This window comes from Aspergillus stella-maris (assembly GCF_047715825.1).
Source record: "Aspergillus stella-maris strain CBS 113639 unplaced genomic scaffold BDV14scaffold_11, whole genome shotgun sequence".
Lineage (NCBI taxonomy): Eukaryota > Fungi > Ascomycota > Eurotiomycetes > Eurotiales > Aspergillaceae > Aspergillus > Aspergillus stella-maris.
The window spans coordinates 214,658-241,190 of record NW_027396805.1 but is presented as its reverse complement, the minus strand read 5'-3'; the positions used below and the strand labels follow the sequence as shown (position 1 = coordinate 241,190).

The following is a 26,533-nucleotide window of genomic DNA, read 5'->3' as shown; positions in this document are numbered from 1 at the left end:
GGCTAACAAAGGAAGGGCCTTCCTGCGAGAGCGGCCAACCTCGAGGCTCGCATCTCTCAAACTGCTACGCATCGCCTAGTCCATTTAACTACCACTTACCCAGACAATCTCTGGTTGGGCGATAGTACGTATCCCCCAGAAATAGAGGCTCGGACTCGAACACGCTGCCTACTTACAAACCTAGGGCACTGCTCCGTCGCCACAATGCAGTCGCCATGTCAATGTTAGACCCTTACCGACCATTACCAAGAATAGCAATGTATAGATCTAAATCAAAATTCCTTATTAGAAGTCCTACCTGCTACGCACATGTATCCCGAGCCATTATAGCCCTATGAGAACAACAGTAGCGAGAATAACTACGCAAGATACGGACTAGGCCCTGATTAACCAGATCTACAGCTAAAGAACTAACCAAGACCACACCTCAACTGGACTTATTCCTTCCCCCCGACCTGACCCGACATTCCTTGTACAGAGAAACAAAGCTCTATTTGCAACTGCCAGGCTTGGCTCGTGTGCCACCGGCTCACTCGGTAAGGCACCTAAGGCGTCGAGGGGTTTACACACCCGTGACTTGCAGTCCGGTAGCCAACATGGAAGCTTACTGCAACTCTAACTTGACCGTGGACGTGGGCAAGGCCGGGGGCCTGTCGCGCCTTCCCAATATAATTCAGTCATCGACCTCCATCGTGCCTTCCATGTTGGATTGCGGGTTGGTGAACACGACTTAGGTAGGCAGGAGCGACCGGTCGACCGCTACGGGTTCCTTCCTATACTGAAGTATGAGACGCATTAGTGTGATCCACATCCTCTACAGGAGAACCTTGATGCGGTGCTCTTTGTGTATAGATGCAGGTAAGGACAACTACCTAGTGGTGACATTCCTGGAGATAAACATTATGTTTATCTCACAAGATTATCTCCGAAGGTTTAAGTTGTCACTTGTCATAGGGCGCAGTGCAGGTGATCAACCCTAAGCTAGCTAAGGAACAGGTCAATCGAAGCTTCGAGAGCGATTGCCTTCGGTTCTCCGCGCATTGCCCTGATCGAGAAGTAAAAATATCATGGAACGGGCATTGATTGGCTGGGTCATTCAAGCAAGCGCATCCACCCTACATGGTTCCCACTTAAGCTCAACGTCTTACTAGGTACCTTGGTCTTACTATATGAAAGAGGACACTGTCCAGCTCTCTAACAAGCATACTTTTTCTTAAACCTTCTCACAGCCAGATACAAAGCTACAGCTCAGCACCGTTGACTACCAACCCAACCAAACCTACCGATCAATCACACCGATCAGTCACCACACTCAATGTCTTCCAACACAACCACAAACCAAGCACCAGGCGAAACATCCCTCACAACCCTCCTATCACACATGAAACCAACCCTCGAAAAAGAAGAAACATATGTATTCCTCACAATCCCACCATCTCACCCACTACACCCCTCTCAATCCACCTCACCAAGTGATCTCTCAACACTATTCAGCATACTGCAACCGCTCATGATCTACACCGAACCCGAAGGCCTAACACTAATAACAACCCCCACCCTCGCATCAAGGGCAGGATTCAGCTCATCCGAAACAATCTTCCCGTGCAAGAAAATTACGCTTCAGATTCATTCGAGTCTTGAGGCTGTGGGCTTAATGGCTGCTGTTTCGGGGGCGTTGGCGGAGGTGGGGGTTAGTGCGAATGTTGTTAGTGCGTTTTATCATGATCATGTTTTTGTTCCGGTTGGGAAGGAGGATTTGGCCATGGAGGCTTTGGAGGGAGTTGTCTCGAAAGCTAAGGAGGGGATGGAAAGGGAACAGTGAGGAAAATAGTGGTATAGGTAGATGGTTATGTTCATAATGGAAACTAAATGGTATTCATGTCGAATAAATGACGGATATACAGGATATTGACCAAATACGTTGACAAAATCACTCCTCCAACGGCGTAAAATACCTCCTGAACCGATCCGTCTTGGTCAGTCCCAAATCAACAATAACCCAATAACAACTCATGAGCAGACTCGGGAACCGGACTGTCCAAAAATTTAAATACCCCTCTGGCAACCCACCAATATGCGTTTTCAAATGCTCAGACATATCGTTGTAGTGATTGCGCTTATTCCGCAATGCGCGCATGAGATCGAGCATTTTAGACCCGGTGTATTTTCGCTGCTTGCCGAGACTGTCTTTGAAGTCTTTTGGTAGGAGTTTTAGGAAGTCCATGTCTGGGCCGATGACTTCGGGGCCGACGGATTCGAGACATAGGAGAGCTTCCGACGGAGGGTCGCGGGGTTCAAATTCAAAGTGGTCGGAGACGTCGCAGAGGAAGCTGAGGCGATCGGAGGGGTTCCAGAAGAAGGGGTGTGTAAGGACGGCGCTCGCGTCGGGACTATAATAAGATTAGCATGAAATATTCAAGACCGAGGGAAAGGAACGTACCGATGACGAGGATCAAGAGCCAACATAGACCGAATAAGATCATCTGCTTCGTACGCATACTCCCCAAGATGCTGTAGCTCATCAAGGTTGAAGTTGCCCTTGACAATGTTCGCTTCGCGCATAAACTTGCCGTTCTTGTCAAAGGGATGACATCCTCTAGTGAGAACGTAGTAGAACACACATCCCAAAGAGAAGATATCAATCGCACGAGTAGCCCGTCGATTGGTCTGGGGATCAACAACAGCAGGCTCAGAGGACTCGGTATGCTGAGACTCGGAACCTTGCATTGCGGGACTCTTATCGTCATCGACCAACAGCTCAGGAGCTCTCCAACCAGATGTACCAGCGGCGTGAGCAGTGGTAGCCCGGAAAGAGCTCTGGTTATCCTCGAGTTTCTTGCACAGTCCAAAGTCTGATATCAGGAGGCGAATTGCTCGCGAACCGAGACGGCCTCGTGGAGCGGCGACCAAGATGTTCTGGGGCTTGAGATCGCGGTGCACGATTTTCAAGGAGTGAAGGTACCTCACACCAGCAACAATTTGACGCAAGACATCTGGCAAGTCGAGTCCGCCATTCACCAGTGCTGGGAAGGCTGTCGGGCGTTCGATTACATCCTGCAACGAGGCGGGACACAGCTCCAGGGCAATGTAGAAGAAGCCAGCGGCCTGCTCACGGCAGTAGTATCGAATAACGTTGTTGTGGTCATCGCTCTCTTGAAGTAGACCAACTTCGTGAGATGCAATGTCGTAGAATTCAACCAACATACGTTTAACCGCAACATCTCGTCCATCGAACGAACCTCGGTACACGACTGTACCATGACTTCCATGACCGAGGACGTCGGTAGAGAACACCTTTAGACGGCCGATCTGAATGACGCCGTCAGCTTCAAACACCTCATTAGACGCGGTACGGCTCAATGCTAAAGCAGGATCGGTGGGGGGTTGCAGGCCACCATTAGCGTGGTCGGAATCCTCTTTGGAACCATCGGTCTTCTTGCCCTTGCGCTTGTGAGTTTTGCCTCCCCGAGTACCACGCTTGCGCGGTTTCTTTGGCTTCTCTGCGTCTTGCAGAGAAAGCTCTTCAACATCGTTATCGCCGTGTGGTTCACGCGACGGTTCACGGATTCGGACGCGCGGGGTTGTATCGGGAGCAAGGGCGTTGGTCGACTTCTGCTTCGGTGTCATGTCGCCGTCAAGTTGCGGCTCGCTAACCTTGAGATCAGCGGTAACATCGTTGACAGCGCGGACAGTGCTTGACTCTCGTTTAAGTAAAGACGTGTCAACGAGCGGAGTGGAAGGCGTAGACAACGGTGGTGGCTGTCCATAAGCAGAGATGATATTCTTAATATCCAGCTTCTGCTTCGCCAGTTCCTGAATGTTATGTGTGTTGAAATAGATGACTGTACCGAAGAAAAGCAGAATAAGTGTAACGACAATGTCAAGGGCATTATCCCAGCCCTTTCGAATGATTGTACTGTGCCGTAAAGCCGGTGGTAGAGCTAGGTCGGACGGGCTGCGGATAACCTCTCGAGGAGTGTCATTCGAAAAGTCCGAGGACGATCCGGAGATACTGGGAATCTGGCGGCGAGGGATACGCGGGTTGTTGAGGGCGTGTACACCGGCAAGTGCATCCCGTTGTTGATCCGGTCTCAAGCTCATGAGTGGCTGTCCGTGACGAAAGTAGTCCTTCTCGTAGTATTGAGCTTGCTTTGCCCGTCCAGTCACGAGAGGATAAGTCCCCTCGGACATGGCATACCAGCCGCCTCCTTCGGTCGAGTCAATGAATACACGATCGTTCCGGTCATCGAGCGAGCCGTAATCGGGGTCGGGAGGTTGCAATGGTTGGGAAAGGAGAATAAGCGGTTTGGGCTCGTCCGGCTTGTCGTCGCCAATAGGGCGAGCAACATCGAAAACTCGAACCACAGGTGTGGAAAACCGCTGGGTGTAACGAGGACGCTCCATCTGAGAGTGGTCGAATCCCAAAACAACACCGTCGTGCATACTGTATATATGATTCTGGTCCATTGTTCGAAAGTATTGGCTTTGAAGGTCAATGTCGCGGTTGTTGGTCGTCCATTCGGAGTACTTCAAAGTGCAAATTGGATCGCCGGTCTCGGTGTTCTGAATAGCCACAGCATATTCAACCCGACCGAGGACCAGAGTCCCCGACGGAGACTCGCACTCCTCAGAGTCCGCATCAAGATCATCAACCTTGCGGCACTCCGGCCCAGAAGGCATCGGCCCCCTAGAGCTAAAGACCCGCAAAATCGAACCAGTCCGAGCATCAATGGTATATAACGTCGTCTCCTTTCTCGCGGTATACGTAACAGCCGGCTCGGTACCGGAGTACGGCGTCTCATCCACCAAATCCTTCACCGTCAACCCAAGCTGCTGCAAACCAGAACTCGGATCAGGACTAAAGATATAAAGACTCCCGTCCTGGCTGGGCTCGACGATCCAGATGAAATCGTCTTCAGGCTGTGTACTATCGAAGCTCGAGCGGTTCGCTCGATGGTATATGCTCTCGACCATGGGGCTACTAGGCACTTCAAGTGCCCAGCGAGGAGCCCCGGTCTTGCGGTCTCGAGCGTGAATAGTACCGTCGACGGTCGCCAGCAGAACAAAGTCCTCAACCTCCCAGTCCTGCAGAGACCGCGCGTGCAGCTGCGGTGCCAGGCCAGCAGAAGCAGTGCTACTGCTACTGCTACTGCTTGCCTGGGCAGGAGGGGCTCGAACGGCGCGGCCGGAGCCCGCCAGAGCCAGGGTTGCTAGGGCGCTCGCATCGTTGGATTTCACATTCAACGCGGAGGGGGAAGGATATGCGGATGCCGGGGCGTGGCCCGTTGGCCTTATGGGGATGGACACGGCGGAGGGGGCATCGTTGTTGTTGTTGGGTTCGTGCAGCTGCTGCGGAGCAACAAGAACTGGGATGAGGAGGAAGGCGACGCTGGCGGGGAGGGTCGACAGGGCACCAGGCAGCCGCCACCGCATGCTGAGGGCTACAATGTGCCAGACGGAATTAAGTCGGACGGCGTGGAATGGGAAGAGGGCCCATCAGTTATTGAGTGAGGGAGGAGGATTGGAGAGGATCGAAGGAGGTATCGAGGGTTGGAGGTGGAATATGGAAGCCTGAGTGCCGCTGAAGAAGAATGGAGGAAATGTCCACAAAGACGAAGAAGTGTGGTTCTGGAGTCCGTGGGTGGAGGGGAGTCGAGCCAGTGGAACCGAGGGCGGTCGGCCAATAAGTGGACCGGTCGAGAACGGTCGGAAGTCGGTCAAGTATGATAATATTGTTGAGGATGAAGATGGTGATAGAAGAAAATTTCTCAAGAAAAGATAGGGATAGAAGAAGACAAGAAGAAAGACAGTCAGACATGGTGAGACAAAAAACGAGCAGATTGTGTGCTCCTGGCCAAGGGGCTCGATCACCTCTTTGACTGGCTGATGGACGCTTCCAGAACTGGCTACTGCACTAACTGTGTGTGGCTAGCGCCCTGTCACAATTCATTTAGTGTCAGCCAGCACTATTCCTCCATTATCAGCACTATGCGTTCATTGCATTGCAGATTGCATGCAGTATGCATTGACTATTGATTCTATAATCCTAAACCTAACTAAATTACCTGACACCATTCATGGATCAGAGATACTTCTCAAAGAAGTCCGCAACTTGCTTATACCTACAGAATGAACATTAGTAACGAACTATATATTTACACTCAAGCAGGGGTAGGGGTATAAAAAACTCGCCCACGAATATACTCTTTTAAACTCTCCTCCTTCACCAGATCGGCCCTCGCCCCCATCCACCCATGCCACATGCTCCCATAAGTCTCAACGTACCCACCAAGACCCTTCTTCTTGATGAGTTCATCGTACGCCTCGACATCCTTGACTGGCTCGTCCTTAGACGCAAGGACAGCATGCGGAATAGACAAGTTCTCCACATCCGCGACATCCATCCGACTAGAAAAGGAATAAAATCAGTACTAGACACCTAGTGAATATAGAGTCAAGAGCCATACCCAGGATGAACCTGCACCGTTCCCCCAAATACGGTCCCCTCCCCTGAACTCAACGCAAGAACCTTCCCACCCCAACAAAGCCCATAAGCACCCCATTTCTCAACAGAGGAGAACTCCCTCTTATACTCCTCCACAATCCCCTCGATCTTACCCGCAGCACCACCAAACGAAGCTTTGGAATTCACAAACTCCATCAAAAGCTTCTCCTTCTCCTTACTATCAGCCGGAACCCAGTCATATTTCGCGCCATCGCCATTGAAGAAGTCCGGGATGAGCACGAGACAATTTAGTGTTGAGGATAGGATATCGGCGCCCTGCGTCGTTTGGGGACTATTGCCGAATATATCGTAGATTGCGAGGATTGCTGTTTTGGAATCGCGGGGGCCGGTCACGTCTGTTTCCGTTGGTTAGATGGTTCGTTTTAAATTCTGGGATGAATGGAAGAGGATAGAATGTACAAGTGTAAAACCCCAAATCACCAACATCACTCGATATGCCTCTCGGCTCGTACCCCTCCGCGATAACGGGGGGTATTGTACGACAGGCTTCGCAGGTCATTTTGGTGTTCTGATGTGTAACGTTGAAGTAGGAATAGGTATAGACAGGCGGGTATACGAATGATCACAAGGACTGCCTAAGATGGAAGTGGCAAGATGTAGATAAGTATATGGTGTAACAGCGAGCTCGTCGATTTATACTTCAACGCGGGCTGAGGGGCCGTGCCGGTACCCGAAGCTGACTTGACTCGTGATCGGGATTTCGGCGTTGGGTTCAGCATGCATAGACAGGCTACAGGATAAGGGAGTACCAGTCAAGCTTTTGGGTGGAGATGATACAAAGAAATTGACGATGAATTGGTAGAAGATCTGGCGATAATTGTGGACCGCGGGGTTTTCGGAAATGCGCTTGTTAAGGCCGGGCCTGTTATATCAATGCATCTCTACAGCATGAGCCCTAAGTACGCCTGTTTTATTAAGCTCGGCGCGGAATACTCGAACTCCGCTGGCATTGCGTTATTGGCCTCCTACGGAGTACATGGTAGCCTGAAGACAACGTCATTTCCAAGTACAGAACGACTAATCACGTAACTAGATCAACCACAATCAGAATAACCACCGGTTAGCCATCTCCGATTACACCTTTTCCTCGCGAATCTCGGTCGTTGGCCCCTTCGGTTCAGGCTCGTCAATCTGCTTGTGGACAGCGGCGGCCACCTCGTTGGCTTTCTCTTGGCCCTCGAAAACTGCATCCAAGCGTTAGCAATGATCGGTCACACCAAGTAAACGGCTACTCACTAAAGGACAACTCTTCCAGCGTACGGCCGTGGGTCTCAGGGAAGAAGAAGTATATAAACACCAATTCAAATCCCAGCCAGCAACAGTAGACAATCAGCCATTTCCACTGGATGCGTTCAAGGCCGATGGGATTGACATAAGTGGCAAAGAATGCTGCTCCACGGCCATAGAACTGGAACCATGAGAGACCGCGTGATCGGCCCATATAAGGGAAGAGTTCCACGAGAAATGCTGTGGATGAATTAGCTATGTCAGACCTATGACTGAGGCGAGGAACATACTGTAGGTTAAGGCGTTGTATCCAATGTTGTATGCCGGTGAATATAGGAAGATAAAGAGGATTGTTAGGACGGCTGCCGCTTTGGTCTCAGTGCTCATGAACCTCTCCATCGAGATTGTCCAAGCAATGTAGACAGAGAGCAGACAGCATGCACAGGTAATGTACATTGTTCTGCGCTTCATGCGTGGCACAGTCAAAGCGAGCGCCGTCGCGTTGACAAGTCCCCAGCAAGCGATACCAACGTTGATCTTGGACTTTGTGACGGAATCGGTAATGTTTACCATGTCTAGCAGGTCGCTCAGGTAGTACCTGAAGCTGTTAGTGATTTACATGACAGCACAGATGAAAAGGTACTTACGAGATCAGGGTGTTCCCGGACCACTGGGTGAATAGCCCCAGGAAAGCACTAATTAAGAGGCGACGCCGCATACCGGCGGTACGGAACATGTCTGCCCAAGATTGTTTGGAGTCCTCGAGCTCAAGCTTGATTGTTCTTTCAATCTGAGCAATTTCCGCTCGCACAATGACGGAGTCACGGTCGCCTTCGGCATGGTACTTGGTGAGAATCTCAACGGCTTCATCTGTTCGATCCTTGCTGATCAGATAACGAGGGCTTTCAGGAAGAAACCTAGAAAGCTCAGTTAGCAGAGGTCTAATGAAGGACCAAGGGTACACACATTACAGTAACCACCTGTACCATGGCCGGCGCAATTTGCAGCAGTGAAGGAACTCTCCAGGCCCAGTCTGACGCGATTGTCACTGTTCCTAGCCCTACTGCAGCAGCGGTGATTTGGCCGATAAAGTAGGATGAGTTGAAAAGCGATGTGAGGATGGGACGTTCTTTGGGGTAACCAAGTTCACCAAGCATAGAAGAACCCGCAACAATACAAAAAGGAATACCGAATCCCAGGATAATTCGAGCGATGCAATACATGGCAGCTGTTAACAGTTAGGATGTACATGGCAATGAAAGCGGACTAACTCACTTCCGTTGGAAAAGCCTTGAAGGATAGCTCCAAGAAGACTGACGCATGATCCAAACATGATAGTCCAGCGGCGGCCGACAGCCTGATTGAGCCAAGGGACAAAGGGAAGCGAGAGGATAGCCCCGAGGGAATACGCCGCCCCAAGAAAACCTTTCAGCTCTCCTGCGATCACATACTCCGGCTGACCGTCGTCAGTCAGCTCGCCGGTCGCTTCACCAAAGTCTGTAACATATTAGTCTTGGGTAAGAAGTCCTGTAGAATTTGCTGGGCGCACATTTATTCCAAGTGTACACAATCTGAACGGTGTTGATGATTTGGGAGTCGAATCCGGAGGTGATTTCAATGCCCATGCAAGCCGGGAAAAGAATCAGATATAGATTCCTCAGGTTCGGCTTCTTGTACCACGGCACCCGGTCGTTCTTGACCAGGGTCTCCAAGATGGGCTCCGAGACATCTTCCTCGCGCTGCTTGCCCACGGCGACCATGATGGATGCTTGACAAAGCGGTTAACGATATCTTGATCAAAGATAGCCCCAATAGAAAAGGGGATTGTAGCGCTGTGGGAGGAAAAGACATAGCACGTTGCCGGGATGCTCCTCAGTTATATATCCGAGGAAGCTGTACGGAATGCATGTTTCAATCTCGATCCAGCACTGGCTGGAGGAATGCAGGTGTGCATTGGTGCAACAATGTTTAGCCAGTATCGAATAAGAATCGCGAACGGGGTAAATCCCCGCCCGAAAAAAGGGTCAAGGTCGTGGAAGCGAGAGACAGCCGGCTGGGCTCCTTGATGGAAGCGGCAGCGGTTCGCCTCGAAGCTTCCCCATGGGGTTGGCTCGTGCCAGACAAAAGACCTTTTGGTCCAACCAACCAGCCTCAGGAATGGGCCAAGTCAGGGTCTGAGACCGCGAGACCGCCACGAGCGGAGCAAGGAAGTTGATCTGGTTTAGATGCCGAGATCGTTGGGCGCGTGAAGGCTGGATAAAGGTACAATTTAGCCTAGGTCGGGGAGACTCCCCGCGGTTGGATGAAAACCATGTGGTCCCGCTGCTTCAGCTGCAGACTTTGGGTCAGACATTTGTCACGAAATGTGAACTGTATAGAACATGCGATCTGATGAGAGTCAATTGAATGTTGAAGGAGGTCTGAGAGGGAGTTCAGTGGAGAAGACAACCGGCGGAAGTGGCCGAAGAGACAGAAAGTGACAAGCGGGGCCAAAGTCGATCGGCGAAGTCAGTTGAGAACCCCTCACTAGGTCACTTCAGTTCGACTTCACACACCACACCACTCTTATTTCCTCAATTAAGGCATCCTCAAGACTCTCGATCATGGCGCACGATCACTCCCACTCTCACTCTCACGATAACATTGCCGACCATGGCCACTCGCACGAGATCCTCGACGGCCCAGGCTCCTACATCAACCGCGAACAACCACTGATCGAGGGTCGCGACTGGAGCGATCGTGCTTTTACAATAGGAATTGGAGGGTACATTTATTCCCCATCTCACAATGACCAAGGCTAACAGACTGTGATCTCTATAGCCCCGTCGGATCAGGAAAGACAGCTCTTATGCTCGCTCTATGCCGCGCCCTCCGCAATGAATACAACATCGCAGCCGTAACCAACGACATCTTCACCCGGTACGCAATATCCAGCCTCCCTCAATTCCACATCCTAACAATGAACAGAGAAGACGCCGAGTTCCTCACCCGTAACAAAGCCCTCTCCCCCGAACGAATCCGTGCCATCGAAACCGGTGGATGCCCCCACGCCGCCGTCCGCGAAGACATCAGCGCAAACCTCCTGGCCCTCCAGAACCTCCACAGACAATTCCAGACCGACCTTCTTCTCATCGAGTCCGGTGGTGACAACCTCGCCGCCAACTACTCCCGCGAACTCGCCGATTTCATTATCTACGTAATTGATGTTGCGGGTGGTGATAAGGTTCCCCGCAAGGGTGGACCCGGTATTACGGGCTCGGATCTCCTGGTCGTGAACAAGATCGATCTTGCGGAGGCTGTCGGGGCTGATATCTCTGTCATGGAGCGCGATGCGGCCAAGATGCGTGAGGGCGGTCCCACTGTGTTTGCAGTTGTGAAGAGGGACGAGGGTTTGGATCACATTATTAACCTTATCCTCAGCGCGTGGAAGGGCAGTGGGGCCTATGAGCTCAGCTTGCAGCGGTGGAAGAATGGTGCTGTCCGGGGATCAGGAAGTATTGAGCCTTAGGCGGCGCGAGTCTGAGATATAATAATACATGTAAAACATATATACGCCTTCTCAACCTGAAATATGAAGTCGTGTGAAGCCCAACCCCAAGCTGATCTTATCGGATACTAGTGACCCATGCGCCTGATAAATGGAAAGAACGGCGCATTGGGTATGCGCCAGGGCGACCAAACCCCGAAGCTTTTAAGCTCAGTACTTCGGGTCTGGCCACCTGGTCGTACGCACCCAGGTTCTGCCAAGGTTATTGCGTTGCTATATCCTTGCTTTATCTTATCTCTGTCGCGGCTGGCTTACATGCGGACTCCGCTCCTGTCTGCTCGGCTGTGATGAAGGGGTTCTAGGAGCCTTAATTGTCTCCAAGGGGTTCTGTCTATACTGGATAATCATAATGAAGCACCCCTTGGGATTAGTTTCGATATACGACATTAGTTGTATTATATGCCCCTATGCAAGCCTCGCCTCGATATGCGCGTTGACGGACTGCCAAAACAGTCAGGAACTAGTATAGTCCGTTCTTAAATCCCGGATACGGCACAAAAAAAGAATGGCGGAAGAGCAGCGGATAGGTTGCCTTGAGACATCGAGAATTGGGCTTATGCAGCAATCAGCCGTAGCGTTGTAGATGCGACTTTTCAAGGCAAAAGTACAGCGTTGGTGGATAAGCGGGTCGGCATAACGCACCGAGTCTGCAAGCTGCACGTCCCCGTCTCTCAGGTTTCATAGAACTCGCCAATAACTGGTCATGATGTAGATGGATCAATCCTGCCCGCGATCCTGCAGAGTCGTACCGGTATTGTGTTTGGAGAGAGAAGAAGAAGTTGATTGCTGAGCATTATTAATGACCCCCGCACGTGCTCTTATCTCCAATCTCCAATCTCTCCCCATCTCCGACCACTTCCCTTCTTTGAACTCTCGCATCTACTCTGTAGACCACAGTTCTATAACTCAAATTGCTCGCCATGGAAAAGAACGCCGATCGTGAAGATCTGCCCCAGTACCATCCCGCCTCCCCGCCTCCCGTTGAACGCTCCGCCTGGAAACGGCGCGCCACCGCGGTTATCGCGGGCCTATTTGCTTGCTATGGCCTCGCCCGCTTCTCTCACTGCTCTCACCGTCACACCCTCCCCAACCCAGTTGAGCAAGTCCTGCAGCTGCAGCCGTTGACAGGTAACCTTAAACCCTTGAACTTTTCTCGTCTCAATCAATTGACTAATTTGCCAATTCAGACGGCCACAATGACTTCCCCGAGTTCCTGCGCAGTTTCTACCACAACCACATCTACCAAGCCAACTTCTCCGACCAAATTGAACTACCCTACCATGTCGACTTTCCCCGGCTAGAAAAGGGTCGTGTCCGGGGTACCTTCTGGAGTGTATACGTAGGCTGGTACGTCCATCCACCTCCACCACAGCTCAACCCATGTCCACCTCTAACCAAACATCAAACAACAGCAACGAAAACGACCCCACACCAGCCCCAAACTACGAATACGTCCACGACACCCTACAACAAATCGACCTCGTCCACCGCATCGCGTCCCTCTACCCACAACACCTCTCCATAGTCCCCGACACCACAGCCTTCCGCTCAACATTCACCTCGTCAAATCGCACAATCGCATCCTTCCTCGGCGTCGAGGGCCTCCACCAGATCGGTTCATCGGCAGCTACACTCCGCCTCTACCACTCGCTCGGCGCGCGATACACAACGCTCACACACATGTGCCATAATGAGTACGCAGACAGCGCGACGCCCAAGAAACCACTGCATAATGGCCTTTCAACCCGTGGACGGGATATGGTCCTTGAGATGAATAGGCTCGGTATGGCTGTTGATTTGGCGCACGTTAGTGTCAAGACTATGCATGATGCGCTGGACACGAGTAAAGCACCCGTTATATTCTCGCATAGTTCTGTGTATGCTCTCTGCCCTCACGAGCGGAATGTCCCCGACGACGTCCTTCTCCGGCTCAAGGAAAATCGAGGCGTGATAATGATTACATTTTTCCCGGCATACACGCGGTGCGATGACTCCAAAGCTGCGACGCTGTCGGATGTAGCAGATCATATTCAACATGTGGGTAATTTGATCGGGTACGAGTATATAGGTATCGGATCGGACTTTGATGGGATGGAGGATGTTATTGAGGGGTTGGAGGATGTGAGTAAGTATCCGGCGTTGATTGAGGAGTTGCTTAGGAGGGGGGTGAGTGTACCTGATGTGGCGGGTGTTATTGGCGGGAATATCCTCAGGGCTATGGCTGAGATTGAGCGGGTTTCGGCGGATATGATTGCGCATGGGATTACGCCGTTGGAGGATGATATATAAGTCTACATCCCAGGGACCAAGAAAATAGATATAGAGGAGACGAATATTGTTTCATGTAGACAATGAAATGAATTTATAGCAAACCAGCAATTCAACTTATGATTCGTAAAACTCCCCAATGGCAAAGCATGGTCAACCCAACAGCAGTTAAGGCCGCAGACCTTCCAGTAGGAAACTGAAACGCCGAGCACGATTTCAAGAATAGTCCAAATAACACCCACGAAATGACGACGTTGAAAACGACGTAGAACCAAGAGTAATAGTAGTTCAGCAACCCGTGACTTCCCAACGCAATCTTTTCCGAAACCCGATGCTTCAACAGTGCCGCATAGTATGTTTCTTGCTCAAATGGGGACAAGTATCCCTCCACGAAGTCATTTAGGAAGTACTCCTTTTCTGATTTTCGAAGGTGGCTGACTATTCGTCTGCGCAAACTTGGCCTTGAATTTGTGTCCATGTTGTCCATGTTCAGGGTTTGGAATGGACCTGTGGTCACTGATGGGGATGTCTTGAAGAGATTGAAGAATAGATCTGGGTGAGAGATGTACAGCCGTTGCGAATGCGGATCTGAGTCGACGGGGACAAAGCTAGATTCCTCTTTGAACGCCGTGAGGGCATCGGCGTATGTTGGAAAGGAGGTATAGAATGACGGTGTTAGGGGTTGGATTGTTATTGTAGTCGGAGAATCGCCGCTAGGATTGGGTGCAGAGAACGTTTGTGACACTAAGTAATGAGACTTAGAGGGGATGTACGCTAGCTGTACATCGACTGGCCATGTACTCGATGTAACAAGGCGTTGCAAGTATGCGCGGAAGGCATGCTCGAGGTCTCTGCTCGCCGCAGTCAGTTTGAATGAATCCTACCATGCCCTCGACGCTTCAAATAAGAGGGAAACCGGCATAAGAGGCATACCTTTCAATCCCACTTTCATCCCGGGGGAAATTATTTCTCTTCACCTCCGGCGCGGTGTACATCTTCACACCTTTAGATTTTATCCACAGTGCGGAGACAATGATCATTAGTTCTGTGATGGCGAGGACGGCGGTCCAATACGGTATGAACCGTAGTAGGGACCATGACGATGCTGTAGCCGGGTCGACAGGATCATGGCCCCTATCTTCGGGAGTAAAGACGCGACCTATCAGGGTCGGTTTGCCAGTATCGGCAAGTAGGGTTATTGTTATTTGGAGCGGATTGGGTTTCCCATTGAAGACGGGCACCAAAGGATCCGAAACCCGCAGCGATATAACACCGCCGAACTTTTCAAACGGCGAGATGAACATGTCTTTGTTCCATGTCCCATGGTATGTAGCGTATTGCGAACTCGAGTAGATAGACTCTGTCTCGACTTTTTCTGCCTTTGAGGAAGAGGGAAGTACAGTGGGCTCTCCCTCCCCTTCCAACTTGCAAAAGGCAACTTTCCTCTGGCCCCAGTAGTTGTTAACTTCCGTGATCAGAGCTTTGAGCTCACGATCCACATTATAAAGATACCACAGGCAGACGAGGTTCCTCTGGTAGCCTAGGAATCGTGGCATGGTGAGGAGGTAGGCGTGGGGGTAGTCATTTGGATTCTCGCCCTGGGTTCGGAGTTAGATCGGGATGTCTGGGAGTCATGGGTCTGGGTATTGCTTGCACGGGAAAGCAACATGATAGGCTGAATGGCAAGAACATGAAACAGATGTAAACGACAATTAGGGCAAGTATTGAGATAATTGGAAACGATGTGTGAGTGGGTTGGTGTCAACGTGGTGGAGTAGACGGGACCAGAGAAACAAAGAGATGGCATGAGATAAATATGATGCATCAACAAGTGCATTTAGAGGAAGAGCAGAATTACTCCAACAATAAAGAAAGTAAAACAACATACCTGCGAAACAAGGTAATGTCTCAGTTTCCCCTCTAATCCACCACCGACACCCTTATCCAAATGGTAATGGGCGTCCACAGTAAACCAAGACTGTAGCCCGGATTTAGGGCTTGGGCTAGGACACTGCAAGAGCCCGGGAGCCTGGGTACGGGACGGGCTAGAGACATCGGGTTCCAACCGACAGCGACTAGGCTCGTCAATCGACAGTAGCCCGCCAAGACGATCGCGCAGACCAACGGGTACACCAACTAAGAAGTGCGGCACTGTGTAATTGTAGTGCCCGGGGCCGAGGCGGGTATGTGAGACTTGAGTTGGGAGGAGGAAGGGGTGACCAAGGGACACCTTTCTGAAAGAGCCATCTTTAATAGTAGGCAGGGATTCGGAAGGAGTAAACGAGCGGGAGCAGAAGCAGACGTATAGAAGCCATATTAACAAAGAAAGGACGAGTGCAGTCGCTAGGATGAGCAGCCCCAGAAGGAGCCCGTAGACACGGATGAGTGCCTGCGCAGAACCGATGGCCAAGACAATTGCAAGATGCTGCATATTCGCGGTAATCATAAACAAGTACACAGTCACAACAGATCCAGTCGACAGAGATCCGTATAAGTACTGATCCAATCCAGGTATAAGAATGCAAGTGGAGCATTCAAGCCCACGGCCCAGACGCCGGTGATGCAGCCGCTGAGGGGTTCGAGAGTCGAAACAGGACAAGTTACACTGGACTGATCGCGCGATGCTGGTGATCCCACTGCGCCGGGACTACCTAGTCGACGTGTCAAACGTCATTCACCGTAACTTGCATACTTTCTGACGGGCCGCTGACGGCAGTTGGAATGCTGCAAACGCCGTGGCTCCTGGGGGTCTTGGCTGTGTTCGAGGCTACTATAGTTCGGGATGGTCTATATAATTAACCTCAGCCCATTTCCCTGTCAGTCCTTTACTTTTGTGATCTTTTAAGGAACTAACGTCACAATGTCCAAAGAGAAATACAGCAAAGTTGTTATCATTGGCGCTGGTTTCTCCGGGCTTACTATGGCCTGCCAGCTACAAGATAAACTCAAGGAATACGACTACACCGTCTACGAGCGATCGAGAGAGACTGGAGGGACATGGTCAGCCAACAAATGTACTCTTACCCCATTCCCTACTTTACTCTCACTGACAAAAATGCTGTAGACCCTGGCTGCGCAGTGGACATTCCGGCAGCCCTCTACAGCCTTTCCTTCGCCCCCAACCCCAACTTCTCCAAGCTCTGTCCAAGCCAGTCCGAGGTCCTGAAATATTTCCACTCAGTCTCCCGCAGATACCGCGTTCCCGAACATATCGTCTGCGGCACGGAATGGGTAAATACCGAATGGCAGGATTCAACAGCGACGTGGACGGTGCGCCTGCGGGATTTAGCGAGTGGGGAGTGCTTCAACCACCATTGCAAGATCCTGATCTCGGCCGTGGGCGCCCTCGTTAATCCTAGCCCTTGCGATTTGCCCGGTGTGGAGAATTTCAAAGGGGAGGCTGTGCATACGGCGAGGTGGAGGGAGGGGCTTGATTTGAGGGGGAAGGACGTGGTTGTTGTTGGGAATGGAGGTATTTCTTTCCTTGTAATCATCGGTTTGAAAACCCCTGACGGATTGTTCTAGCATCCGCTGCACAGGTAATTCCCGCCGTCATCCACGAGACCAAGTCGATCACCCAGTTCATCCGAGTAAGTGGCCCGTTCACCTAGTTCTTCTTCTCTGCCGTCTGCGCGGGCCATTCTTGATCCTGGGACAACAAACGGACCCATTTCCTTGAATCCTTCGGGTCCTTGGCCTGTCCCGCATGTGCTCGCTATTCGTCCAAATCTCCTTGGGTCCGCTAGACAAACCCTCGTTGTCCGCACGGGTCAAGTCTGAAATTCCTGAAGAAACTAAGCCCTAACCATGCGCACCTGCAGACTCCACAATACTACCTCGCCAATGACAACTTCGACATCAGCGCCCGATGGCAGGCTCTTTTCCACTGGATTCCCGGGCTGCTACTGCTCTTCCGATTTTTTATCTTTATTTATCTGGAGTCGGCCATGGTGCTGTTTGGGTCAGGGGAGCAGGGCTCAAGATGTCGGGAGGAGGCCGCGGAGAGGAGCAGGGCCTATATGACAGGATCGGCGCCACGTTAGTTGAAGCTACTCAAACATGCGTACTCATGCTGCGGAGCTCGGAATTACTAACGGGGCTACTAGAAGAATACTGGCCCCTCCTCATCCCGGAATATGAAATCGGGTGTAAGCGCCGCGTCTTCGATAAAGCGAAATACATCCCCTGTCTGCGGAATTCAAAACTGCACCTGACGAACGACACCATCACCCGCGTCTCTGAGTTCTCCGTCGTGACCAAGCCTGGGAAACATTATCCAGCGGATACAATTGTCAGTTGTTCATGATCCTTCCGTGCAACCCCGCATCAACTTCCTAGACTAACACTGTGCATCTACATCTGCAGGTCTTAGCAACGGGTTTTTCCCTGACCCACTGGGACGTCAGTGTCGTCGGGCGCAATGGCCGCAGTAGAGCCCAGCATTGGAAAGATGTAGGGTACATCGAGGCGTTCCAATCGGTTGCGAATGCTGGCTTTCCGAACTTTTTTTATGTTCTAGGCCCAAATTGTGGGAGGGCGCATACTTCGACGTTGTTTGCTATTGAGAGGTATTACTCTAACTCTCTCATGGTTGCTGTTGTCATAGTACTTACACAGAGGGCAGTTATACGAACCTCATCCTCCGCGCCATCCGCCCAATCATCCAAGGCAAATCCTCCACGGTCGAAGTCAAGGCTTCCAGCGAAGCAGCATACAATGAGCGCCTTCACGAATCAATCAACAAGACTGTATTCATGGACTCTTGTGGCTCGGTAAGCCACCTCCTTATCTATTTCTTCTCGAATGCAACTAATACTACTGGCCCAGTACTTCAACGACACACGCACCGGCCGCAACTGGTTCACCTACCCGTGGAGCTCAACCTGGATGTGGTTTTGCACGCATGTTATGGGATTGGGCGATTGGTCGTATGATGCTGCGGGAGTCGACCACGGGAGTAACGGTAATGGGCCACGGGAGGAGAAGAAGGTGCGATGGTCATCAGATGGGTCAACGGTGCAGGTCTACTTGTCGCATGTGGGGAGCATTGTGAGGAGACTGAGCCACTGGGGTTGGTAGTCTATGTGGGTATGTTGAGGAGCGGTCAGTGATCTGGGGAGGGGACTTTCGACAGGGCGTTGGATGTTGCTTTTGCTTGGTTTCTTGGTTGGCTTCTATGATTTTTTCGCTCCCCGCTTCAGCGTGTTTTTGGTGTTGTTCTCGTTTCGCTCTATACCATCTCACTTTTTACTATAGCATACGACACTCTAAGATATACCTTTACTCTCACCCATCATTCACCCCAAGACCCTCAAATGAAGACCAAAGACAGAGAACAGCCCGCTGTTGTAGTATTTCCCTATTGTAAAAGACAAGTCAAATTGACATATCAACCCACTAACTAACTAGCCTATAACATGCGAGCTATATGCAAGGGAAAACGGTCCCTTGTTCGCAGTCTGCGCCCAAAACTAGACGGCGTAACACTGGGCCCCTCGACACAACAGCATTCCATGCGTAGGCCCTTGGTCCCTCATATGTCTGGGGTATATTGAGTCGAAACATCGATTCCATTCCCTCGGCACCGAGCCGCGGTGTCTCACATTTAAACCAAATGTGCCACACGGTCGGAACGTATACTTAACTTGGAGCAATATGGCACCGGAGCCAGAGAGTTATTTGCCGTACCCTGCGTCGAACGTACTATATATAGCCTTTACTCTGTAGTTCAGGAGGGGTCGGTCGACTCGGCTGAGCTTCGCCATCATGCTTGCTCCAAGGACACCTAGCTTGATAGTCCTATGCACCACCACGCCAAGCTCTCAAGGCCAGAGAGGTAGAACTGGACCTAGGTATAAGTCTATTTATTCCCAATTCATATATATTCCAAATCAGGCTCGTAGGCAGTCATTTCGGCTAGTCGTTTTCGGCATGCACTGCGAGGCAACCTAACTGCGAGAATCGACATCGGGACTATACGATGTGTGGTTAATACCACACTTCCTGTGAATGAAAGAAAGCGCAAACGGCTGGAAGCTGTCAAGGGCAAAACAGTGTCTAACTTTCTTCTCATACTGGTGAGTTTGCTGAGAAGGATTTTGAGAATAGGTTTCCATAATATGGATATAACCACATCCATGTACATATGAAACCCAGTGATACCATACCTAGGAAGTAGTATTTACCTCTTAGAGGATATCATAAGATTGTATACATGCTAGTCCATGCCTAATAAATGAATATACAGGATGTTACTCTCAACAACGACACGCGACGGCGTCAGCTAGGAAAGTGCGAGCTTGATGCCCATCGCGCCTTCCTAAATCCATGAAGTCGCTACAATTGGAAGTTGCGACAAACGGCAGGTACGATGAACTGGAGGTCGGTTGCTCCTTCCCCCTTTCCCTGTGACATCGGTCGTGCCTTCCTTGGCTCGAGCTGAGGACATACCTGCGTTAGGAAGGTGCGTCGGCGGTTACACCTCCCACCATTGAGCGCGAGGTCTACACATTAGTTTTTGACACCTTGCCATTGAGATAGAAGCTCCTCAAGTTCAATTACGACTCACATCCCGGATGTCAACAGTCTCGTCAGAAGCTAAATTGACTTGATATGAATACTTCGAAGTGCAAATCTATATACCTGCGCGCGGAACCGCCGAGATGGAAAACCAGCTTCAACCGATCGTTACATTGAGAACTTATCCCTTGCAATTGAATCCTTGATTCACGATGTAATCGTGAGCCTGAAGAAGCGAAAGAAGGAATGGAATGCGCCTATGGTCAGCGTGAAGCAAGGGATGGACAACCAGCCTCCCACGCCCAGCAGCCTCGAATTCACTCCTTCGCGAGTAATCCTTCTTTTCGCCTCTTTTTTCGTGCGAAAAATGCTTTGATATGTTTATAATCTCTGCACTTCTCTTTGATCAACGACAAGATCCATACTGAAAATGCGTTTCCATGCCCTAAGCCTCGTCCTCTTCTCCGCACTCGCGGCCGCCAAAACAACGATGGTAAGCGCGTCGCCACAGATCGAACGCGTCACATTTATCTGAATCTCAAAGCCAGTCCCGCTAACGTCGATTTCTCTCTTGTTCAGATCGGTCTGGAGACACCAGAAGGAAGCCGTAGTGTGGAGGCCACGATGGATGACTGCTTCGATATCGATGAATAGTGAGTTTGAAGCCTGCTTACATCCATACCATGTTTTCTGGTTCAAAAGAATGATCTATACAATCGTATCAATGATGAGGCATGACTAATCGAGTTTCATCATCCTAGTGAGGTTCTCACCTTTGCAATCACCAAGAAATGCCGGGTGTTTAGGTCAGTTTACACTTATCACTGCAATCCCAGTTGCCTCTTCCCCCCTTCCAACCCACTGCTCAATTGATGACGAGCTATTACCTGGATAATATCGGTACTGATGTTTCTGTGCTTCTAGTGGTGTTATGTGCACCGGCCGAACTACACTCCTCGAGCCCGGCGACCACACTGTCGAAGAGCCTGTCCCAATTGGAAGCGTGCTATGTGAGGAGCCAGAGGTGTTGAAGATGGAACTGTGATAGACTTAGCCGAGAGCTGCCTATCATGAACGCAAATACTCGATTGCGTCTGGATAGCTTGTCGTCTATCGGAAAAGCTAGACGGGATATTGGATCATGAGGCAAGGGACTTATACATGACGTCCTCTCCATTTTCTGGATTTTGGAGGTTTAATGTACGATATTTGGGTGTACTTGATGAGGGTCCATCTTTTGAACCCGACTGGAGTGGGCGGTGCTTTTTCTGCAGTTCGTGACATGTCACATATGCTCCGCAGACTCTATCGAAGTCTACTCGGTAGATCTGGGGCTTGTTATGTGAGGAAGGGGCTCAACTACGGGGACATGGTTTCCGACCCATCTCTGCTGTTCTTATCTAGACATAATTAAAATTCCACGTTTAATTGCCATTGTACAAAGACGCATTCTCCGTAATGAGACAGTTATACCGGTACGTCCAAAACAACAAAGCAACCAGGTACTACCGAAGCCAGCCGAAAACTCAATATTCGGCCTGTATTTCTTTTGGCCTTCTCAGGGGCAAGATGATTACGATAATGCATTGTACGACGGACATTGATAAACTAAACGCTTCGTACATGGACATTGTGGCAAAGTCTCCGGAAGCACCCAGCAAGGGGGTAAACAAGCCAAGAATATCAGGTTAGTGTCACCGCAGACTGAATACGGAAGTGGTATACAATTAGGTAGGTAGGTCAGGTCGCCAATTTCTTTCCACTGGTGTAGATGAGAGTTGGCCTTGAGTGCGCTTTATATCCCCTTTCCATTGATGCTGATGCTGATACCCCAGTGCCCCCGATCGTATCCGGGATATTGTCGCTGTGGAAAATACTCGCGATCTCCGCGTAGACCGGTCGGCTTATACTGATCTCATATTCGAAAATCGGATATTTGTATCTGAAATGCTTAGTATTCGGCCTGCAAGGACAGACGGGAAGACTATTTACCCCCCTTATACTACCAATGGCACTAAATAACCGGATCGCGTCTTACATATGTACGGCTAGGCTCAGGGATTTCGGCTTGTACGCAGTGTAGATATTCCTTTAGAGACGTGGCTTGAAGCAAGGTTCCCCGCGGCAGCCTGACAGATCATATACAACCAATATCAATCCCTAGATTACCCTTTTCGTCACTTGTAGTTCCTGCTTGTATATGTAATATCAATAAACCTCTCACTTCAAACATCTTTATGCCTATATAAACACTACCAAAATCCGAGTATCATCTCACCCAGCAACACCAACAACCAACACCCTTCAGAGCCATTCCGAGAATGCATCTTCTTTTCCCCTTCGCGGCCCTGGCGGCTGCTGTTGTTGCTGCTCCTGCTCCCCTTCCTATCCCCGTGCCCGCCACTACCCCTGTTGAAGCAGAGGGTCAAGGGCAATGTACGTCCGAGAACGCCCTTGTGCGGAAGGAATGGTATGGCACCCCTTTTGGCGTATACACTTCATGGATATGACATTGACAACAGTATAGGAGTGCACTCACTGTTGATGAGCAGCAGGGCTACATTGACGCACTCTGGTGCTTGCGCGGAAAGCCTTCTGTTCTCTCGAGCGAGCAGTACCCTGGTGTTAAAGATCGAGTTGATGATTTTGTTGCGTGAGTTCTACAGCCCTAAGAAATAGGACATAGCTGACTTTGGCAAAGAACGCACATCAACTACACGATGGTGATCCACCGCAACGGCGTTCTCCTCCCCTGGCACAGACACTACGTTTACCTATGGGAGACTGCACTTAGAGAGGAGTGTGGGTATAAGGGGACAGTCCCGTACGTTCAATTATTCAATACCCTCCTCAAATATCCTGCAGACTAATAAAACCACCCAGCTACTGGAACTGGTCCCTCAACTCAACCCTCACCATAAACCCCATCTTCGACACTTCAAGCACCACCGCCATCTCCCTCTCCGGCACAGGCACCTACAACGCAACCGAACAGTCCCTCCGACCCCCCGAGGTCAACGTCCTACCCCCCGGAACAGGAGGCGGGTGTGTCCTAGACGGCCCCTTCAAAGACTGGCCCGTGAATATGGGCCCGTTTGCCCCGGAAGAAGTCTACCCATATGCTGCGCTGCCGGCGCATTCATTCGAATATAACCCGCGCTGCCTGCAAAGAAATTTGCAGTCTGCGACGATAGAGAAGTACAATAATGGGGAGGTTGTTGCGTCTCTCCAGAATTCGGATTCCATCGCGACGTTCTTGAATCTGCTTGATCATGTCGATGGGAGTCTTGGTGCGCATGGCGGAGGCCATGTCTCCGTTGGTCCAACAATGGCAGACGTATTTTCCTCTCCTCAGGATCCAGTCTTCATGCTGCATCATGGAATGATCGATCGGCTTTGGAGTCAGTGGCAGCGGGATGGGCGCGTTAGTGCTGAGGTCCAGGGCGAGAGATTGAAGGAGTTGAATGGAACGGCTGTTTACTGGGATCCGCCTACCGCGCCGCTTGTTACGCTTGACTCGGTTATGGAGTTTGGGCCGTTGGATGGGCCGAGGAGGATTGGGGAGGTTATGGATGTTAAGGGGGGGAAGTATTGTTATCGGTATGAGTGAGTGTAAGAGTGAGTGGGGATACAGAAGGGTCGGTGGCTTTGATCTTCTAGATCTTTCCAATGTCTTGGTTGGGGGTGTATGTGTATATAAGGGTCTTCGCCTGATATCTTAATGTATAATTTTCGTGTCCAATTGATTAAGTTACGCCCATTCATAGAATGCATCTCCCGGGGAAATAATTTTATAAGAGAGATAATAGGTCTCAATCACATTAGGTAGGGTAAATGGCTTAGGTTCCTCAATTTACCATAGCTCTATTGTCAAGGCTTTGCAGTACTAGTAGGCACCGTGTACCGTTTGTGTATTACTGACTGGAATCTTCCACCTCAAGGGAAGCTAGTTAGTTATTACTATGAAAAGCCTTGAAAAGTATCAAGGTTGTCAACGAGAGAAAGCGGAATCCTTGACAATAGGATACATATTCCACCCTTTTCGCTTCCAACTCCAACATGTATACTAATTGCCTTGAGTAGTTGACTCCCCTAGTCCGCCGCTGATATGATTGGCCTAAGTATAAACACGGTACGTACTTGCTCACTATCCTGCAAGAGTTGAACGTGGACGTCGACGTTGTAAACCAGACTCCTTGAGTATAGCCCGCACAGCCGCAAGCCTCATACATGCAATTTTCTGGTTTTGCAATGCCTCCAGACATTGAATACCCTCGTCGAGGGCATCCCATACCTGTTCATCATCGGGTGTGTCATGCCCATGCCCATGCCCATGCCACAGCCCGCAGCAGACGAGTGAAAGACAAGATGTTTCGAGGAAAAACGAGTTCATGGGGAGGTCCTGTTAGTCATAGGACCTGATTAGAATAGGCTTGACTAGACTCAGTAGATTGAAATTAACAACTGATGGATGGGAGACACTGTGAGCTAGGTGCTATGGTGCAAATGTACTTGCCTTGAGCAGGGATCCGGCGCGGGATATCTTTGAGAGAGTGAATATGATTTTCGACGCGCAGGTGTAGATTTGCTTTATTATACTGGATAGTGGTGGTTGAGTATATGGTTGGTTGCTACTCCTTTTGCCTTTCTGGCGGATGGACGTCGCTGTGCTTGGTTGTGCTGGTTCTTGTTCTGGCTCTAGTAGAGCCGTCGACCTGTTCAGATTCGTGCTGTTGTTTACCTCTTAAGCTCCTTCCATTATGCTTCTGTAGCCTAGGTATAAAAGGAAAGGTCTGAAATTCGTGAGTACGGCGTACTGATGCACTTTATTGCAGGATAGTCAGCCTGGGAACAAGAAATAAAAATAAAAAAATAAAAATAAAGTTACTCGGGCTTGGTCGACATCCAGTAAGAAAAAAAGAGACAAAGTCCACTCACAAACAACATGCAATTCCATCTCCTCAGTAACGCCTCCCTCGACTCCTAGACCTACATACGCAAACTGCAAAACAGGCTGATGCTCCGCCCAGAACGACTCGAGCTCACTATGCGTTGTCCAGACTAAATCGCATAACCTGTCAAAGGTCATGTCAGGATCTTGCTGAGCTCGAAGGGTATTATTCATTATACTGAATAAGCCAGAAACAAACTTGGAGACGGGGGAGTCAGTGTCCGTGTCGTGTGTGGAAAGGGACATTGTAGAGGTGAGGAGGGACGGGCGTCCAACGGCTATACATATGTAACTATGAAGTATAAGGTTAGTATTCTCTGTCGTCTAGAAAGGTGGATTAACAAACATATCCACTGAGAGTATCGTTCGAAGCAATCTCTGGACTCCAGGAGTCTGGGCCCGTGGGTCGAGATGGTATCCAGCTGTACAGATAAGACCCTGCGCATGGCTCAGTATCTCGTACGCCCTGTCGAAATTGCCAATCTCACTGTAATACTGGGTTTAAAAAGCATGGTAAGCATCCTCGATGGCTAAAACCAGTCACCATATCTAGCCCGGACGGACAGACAGACAGACAGGACGGGAGTACTTATCATAAGAACAAGAAGCTGCAACTCCATCTCCTGCTTGAGACCTTCATATCTATAGCTGCCTCCTGATGAAGCAAAAAGACTACTCTCCTTCACCAGCATATCGGAAATCTCACTGTACCGCGTCGACAATGAGCCCAGTGCAAGCTGGTGTAGCAGAATTGGGTAGAAGGTAGGCGGTAGAGCGTTTTGACTGAATGCGCTACAAGAGGATTGCAGAAGAGACGTCAGTTCACCTGGTGATTGTATTGGCACTGTACCCCATGCCGTGCTGATGTATCGAGTTAGAAAAAACTCCAGCAGCTGCTTTGGGATGATCGTTAGACAAAGCGGGGGTGGTAAGACTGCCGAGTCCAGAGGAAGAGAGCTTCCTAGAGCCAAGAGGTGATAATTGAAATCCTCGAGGGATAGATCGCTGTTGATGACACTCTTTTCCTCAGTGAGGAAAGCTGTATACCCTGGACCTGATGACCTTCCAAGGGCAATAAGGTGGAGAACAGCCACGGCTGACGTAGGTCCATATACCGCTGTCCTGGAAACAGCGGACCCCGCTATCTCGTTCCGAATGCGGACTGATTTGAGGGCGATTCGAAAGATTGCGTTGGAGCCATTTATTTTGCATTGGCTCGAAGTATTGACCTGTAGTCGTGGCTGGCGTTGGCGCTGGCGGGTGACCTTTCGCACAACGCAGGTTAGAGAAAGGCGTAAACACCGTTTACAGGGGGTTTCGCCGCTGCATTTGATCTTTTGCTGCCGGCATGGCTCGCACGCCTTGCTGATGTGTGTACGAAGGCTTTGGGTTGGTTCCATCTAGACGCTGTCTTGGTTGTGAAAGTCTGCCTGGTGGAAAGGATCAATGGTGGAAAGGAGGGGTAAAAGGCTATTAAGTACATAACCGAGGATCT

At 50.3% G+C, this 26,533-nt stretch overlaps 11 protein-coding genes across 11 annotated transcripts; 6 read left to right on the top strand and 5 right to left on the bottom strand.

Annotated features, from left to right (window-relative positions):
• The first annotated feature begins 1,176 nt into the window (after positions 1–1,176).
• On the top strand, positions 1,177–1,867 carry BDV14DRAFT_168549 (ACT domain-containing protein). The gene has a single exon (XM_073767871.1). It carries the CDS (start codon positions 1,316–1,318, stop codon positions 1,820–1,822), a length of 507 nt encoding a protein of 168 aa, XP_073630849.1. The 5' UTR covers positions 1,177–1,315; the 3' UTR covers positions 1,823–1,867.
• ireA (bifunctional endoribonuclease/protein kinase IRE1) lies at positions 1,868–5,824 on the bottom strand. Its single transcript, XM_073767870.1, has 2 exons — positions 2,441–5,824; positions 1,868–2,390 (listed from the first exon to the last, which is right to left on the bottom strand). The coding sequence occupies exons 1-2, from the start codon at positions 5,431–5,433 to the stop codon at positions 1,931–1,933; spliced, it is 3,453 nt and encodes a 1,150-aa protein (XP_073630848.1). The 5' UTR covers positions 5,434–5,824; the 3' UTR covers positions 1,868–1,930.
• A 62-nt stretch (positions 5,825–5,886) lies between these two features.
• BDV14DRAFT_168544 (Alpha/Beta hydrolase protein) lies at positions 5,887–7,121 on the bottom strand. Its single transcript, XM_073767869.1, has 4 exons — positions 6,926–7,121; positions 6,468–6,861; positions 6,193–6,408; positions 5,887–6,122 (listed from the first exon to the last, which is right to left on the bottom strand). The coding sequence occupies exons 1-4, from the start codon at positions 7,023–7,025 to the stop codon at positions 6,083–6,085; spliced, it is 750 nt and encodes a 249-aa protein (XP_073630847.1). The 5' UTR covers positions 7,026–7,121; the 3' UTR covers positions 5,887–6,082.
• A 247-nt stretch (positions 7,122–7,368) lies between these two features.
• On the bottom strand, positions 7,369–9,922 carry BDV14DRAFT_14142 (putative MFS sugar transporter). Its single transcript, XM_073766347.1, has 7 exons — positions 9,303–9,922; positions 9,029–9,250; positions 8,720–8,981; positions 8,401–8,670; positions 8,044–8,351; positions 7,763–7,993; positions 7,369–7,710 (listed from the first exon to the last, which is right to left on the bottom strand). Exons 1-7 carry the CDS (start codon positions 9,511–9,513, stop codon positions 7,601–7,603), a joined length of 1,614 nt encoding a protein of 537 aa, XP_073630846.1. The 5' UTR covers positions 9,514–9,922; the 3' UTR covers positions 7,369–7,600.
• A 350-nt stretch (positions 9,923–10,272) lies between these two features.
• On the top strand, positions 10,273–11,451 carry BDV14DRAFT_168539 (urease accessory protein UreG). The gene is made up of 3 exons (XM_073767868.1): positions 10,273–10,517; positions 10,574–10,672; positions 10,721–11,451. Exons 1-3 carry the CDS (start codon positions 10,357–10,359, stop codon positions 11,259–11,261), a joined length of 801 nt encoding a protein of 266 aa, XP_073630845.1. The 5' UTR covers positions 10,273–10,356; the 3' UTR covers positions 11,262–11,451.
• Positions 11,452–12,063: 612 nt separating this feature from the next.
• BDV14DRAFT_14139 (dipeptidase) lies at positions 12,064–13,746 on the top strand. The gene is made up of 3 exons (XM_073766346.1): positions 12,064–12,428; positions 12,488–12,647; positions 12,713–13,746. Exons 1-3 carry the CDS (start codon positions 12,221–12,223, stop codon positions 13,587–13,589), a joined length of 1,245 nt encoding a protein of 414 aa, XP_073630844.1. The 5' UTR covers positions 12,064–12,220; the 3' UTR covers positions 13,590–13,746.
• On the bottom strand, positions 13,681–15,999 carry BDV14DRAFT_197522 (uncharacterized protein; the record flags this gene model as incomplete). Its single annotated transcript, XM_073772713.1, has 3 exons — positions 13,681–14,419; positions 14,502–15,166; positions 15,457–15,999. 3 exons carry the CDS (start codon positions 15,997–15,999, stop codon positions 13,681–13,683), a joined length of 1,947 nt encoding a protein of 648 aa, XP_073630843.1.
• A 429-nt stretch (positions 16,000–16,428) lies between these two features.
• On the top strand, positions 16,429–18,839 carry BDV14DRAFT_207009 (flavin-containing monooxygenase; the record flags this gene model as incomplete). The annotated part of the gene is made up of 9 exons (XM_073775063.1): positions 16,429–16,582; positions 16,633–17,040; positions 17,094–17,158; positions 17,390–17,606; positions 17,675–17,859; positions 17,934–18,136; positions 18,193–18,340; positions 18,396–18,557; positions 18,825–18,839. The coding sequence occupies 9 exons, from the start codon at positions 16,429–16,431 to the stop codon at positions 18,837–18,839; spliced, it is 1,557 nt and encodes a 518-aa protein (XP_073630842.1).
• A 1,628-nt stretch (positions 18,840–20,467) lies between these two features.
• Positions 20,468–21,337, top strand: BDV14DRAFT_14122 (uncharacterized protein). Its single transcript, XM_073766343.1, has 4 exons — positions 20,468–20,580; positions 20,667–20,740; positions 20,849–20,893; positions 21,012–21,337. The coding sequence occupies exons 1-4, from the start codon at positions 20,518–20,520 to the stop codon at positions 21,130–21,132; spliced, it is 303 nt and encodes a 100-aa protein (XP_073630841.1). The 5' UTR covers positions 20,468–20,517; the 3' UTR covers positions 21,133–21,337.
• Positions 21,338–22,408: 1,071 nt separating this feature from the next.
• On the top strand, positions 22,409–23,698 carry BDV14DRAFT_207007 (tyrosinase family protein; the record flags this gene model as incomplete). Its single annotated transcript, XM_073775062.1, has 4 exons — positions 22,409–22,557; positions 22,615–22,740; positions 22,789–22,911; positions 22,971–23,698. The coding sequence occupies 4 exons, from the start codon at positions 22,409–22,411 to the stop codon at positions 23,695–23,697; spliced, it is 1,125 nt and encodes a 374-aa protein (XP_073630840.1).
• Positions 23,699–24,234: 536 nt separating this feature from the next.
• On the bottom strand, positions 24,235–26,463 carry BDV14DRAFT_207005 (Zn(II)2Cys6 transcription factor domain-containing protein; the record flags this gene model as incomplete). The annotated part of the gene is made up of 7 exons (XM_073775061.1): positions 25,924–26,463; positions 25,385–25,525; positions 25,026–25,330; positions 24,898–24,911; positions 24,600–24,828; positions 24,526–24,551; positions 24,235–24,489 (listed from the first exon to the last, which is right to left on the bottom strand). Exons 1-7 carry the CDS (start codon positions 26,436–26,438, stop codon positions 24,235–24,237), a joined length of 1,485 nt encoding a protein of 494 aa, XP_073630839.1. The 5' UTR covers positions 26,439–26,463.
• Positions 26,464–26,533: the final 70 nt, after the last annotated feature.

Coding starts and splice junctions, on each gene's coding strand:
- BDV14DRAFT_168549 (XM_073767871.1), top strand. CDS start 1,316: ATGTCTTCCAACACAACCACAAACCAAGCACCAGGCGAAACATCCCTC.
- ireA (XM_073767870.1), bottom strand. CDS start 5,433: ATGCGGTGGCGGCTGCCTGGTGCCCTGTCGACCCTCCCCGCCAGCGTC. Junction 2,391..2,440: donor GCTCTTGATCCTCGTCATCG/GTACGTTCCTTT, acceptor ATCTTATTATAG/TCCCGACGCGAGCGCCGTCC.
- BDV14DRAFT_168544 (XM_073767869.1), bottom strand. CDS start 7,025: ATGACCTGCGAAGCCTGTCGTACAATACCCCCCGTTATCGCGGAGGGG. Junction 6,409..6,467: donor ACGGTGCAGGTTCATCCTGG/GTATGGCTCTTG, acceptor TTCCTTTTCTAG/TCGGATGGATGTCGCGGATG. Junction 6,123..6,192: donor TTAAAAGAGTATATTCGTGG/GCGAGTTTTTTA, acceptor TTCATTCTGTAG/GTATAAGCAAGTTGCGGACT.
- BDV14DRAFT_14142 (XM_073766347.1), bottom strand. CDS start 9,513: ATGGTCGCCGTGGGCAAGCAGCGCGAGGAAGATGTCTCGGAGCCCATC. Junction 9,251..9,302: donor TGTGTACACTTGGAATAAAT/GTGCGCCCAGCA, acceptor AATATGTTACAG/ACTTTGGTGAAGCGACCGGC. Junction 7,711..7,762: donor GCTGGAAGAGTTGTCCTTTA/GTGAGTAGCCGT, acceptor GCTTGGATGCAG/TTTTCGAGGGCCAAGAGAAA.
- BDV14DRAFT_168539 (XM_073767868.1), top strand. CDS start 10,357: ATGGCGCACGATCACTCCCACTCTCACTCTCACGATAACATTGCCGAC. Junction 10,518..10,573: donor TTTACAATAGGAATTGGAGG/GTACATTTATTC, acceptor TGATCTCTATAG/CCCCGTCGGATCAGGAAAGA. Junction 10,673..10,720: donor ACCAACGACATCTTCACCCG/GTACGCAATATC, acceptor AACAATGAACAG/AGAAGACGCCGAGTTCCTCA.
- BDV14DRAFT_14139 (XM_073766346.1), top strand. CDS start 12,221: ATGGAAAAGAACGCCGATCGTGAAGATCTGCCCCAGTACCATCCCGCC. Junction 12,429..12,487: donor GCAGCTGCAGCCGTTGACAG/GTAACCTTAAAC, acceptor TTGCCAATTCAG/ACGGCCACAATGACTTCCCC. Junction 12,648..12,712: donor TGGAGTGTATACGTAGGCTG/GTACGTCCATCC, acceptor ATCAAACAACAG/CAACGAAAACGACCCCACAC.
- BDV14DRAFT_14122 (XM_073766343.1), top strand. CDS start 20,518: ATGCGTTTCCATGCCCTAAGCCTCGTCCTCTTCTCCGCACTCGCGGCC. Junction 20,581..20,666: donor CGGCCGCCAAAACAACGATG/GTAAGCGCGTCG, acceptor TCTCTTGTTCAG/ATCGGTCTGGAGACACCAGA. Junction 20,894..21,011: donor AAGAAATGCCGGGTGTTTAG/GTCAGTTTACAC, acceptor CTGTGCTTCTAG/TGGTGTTATGTGCACCGGCC.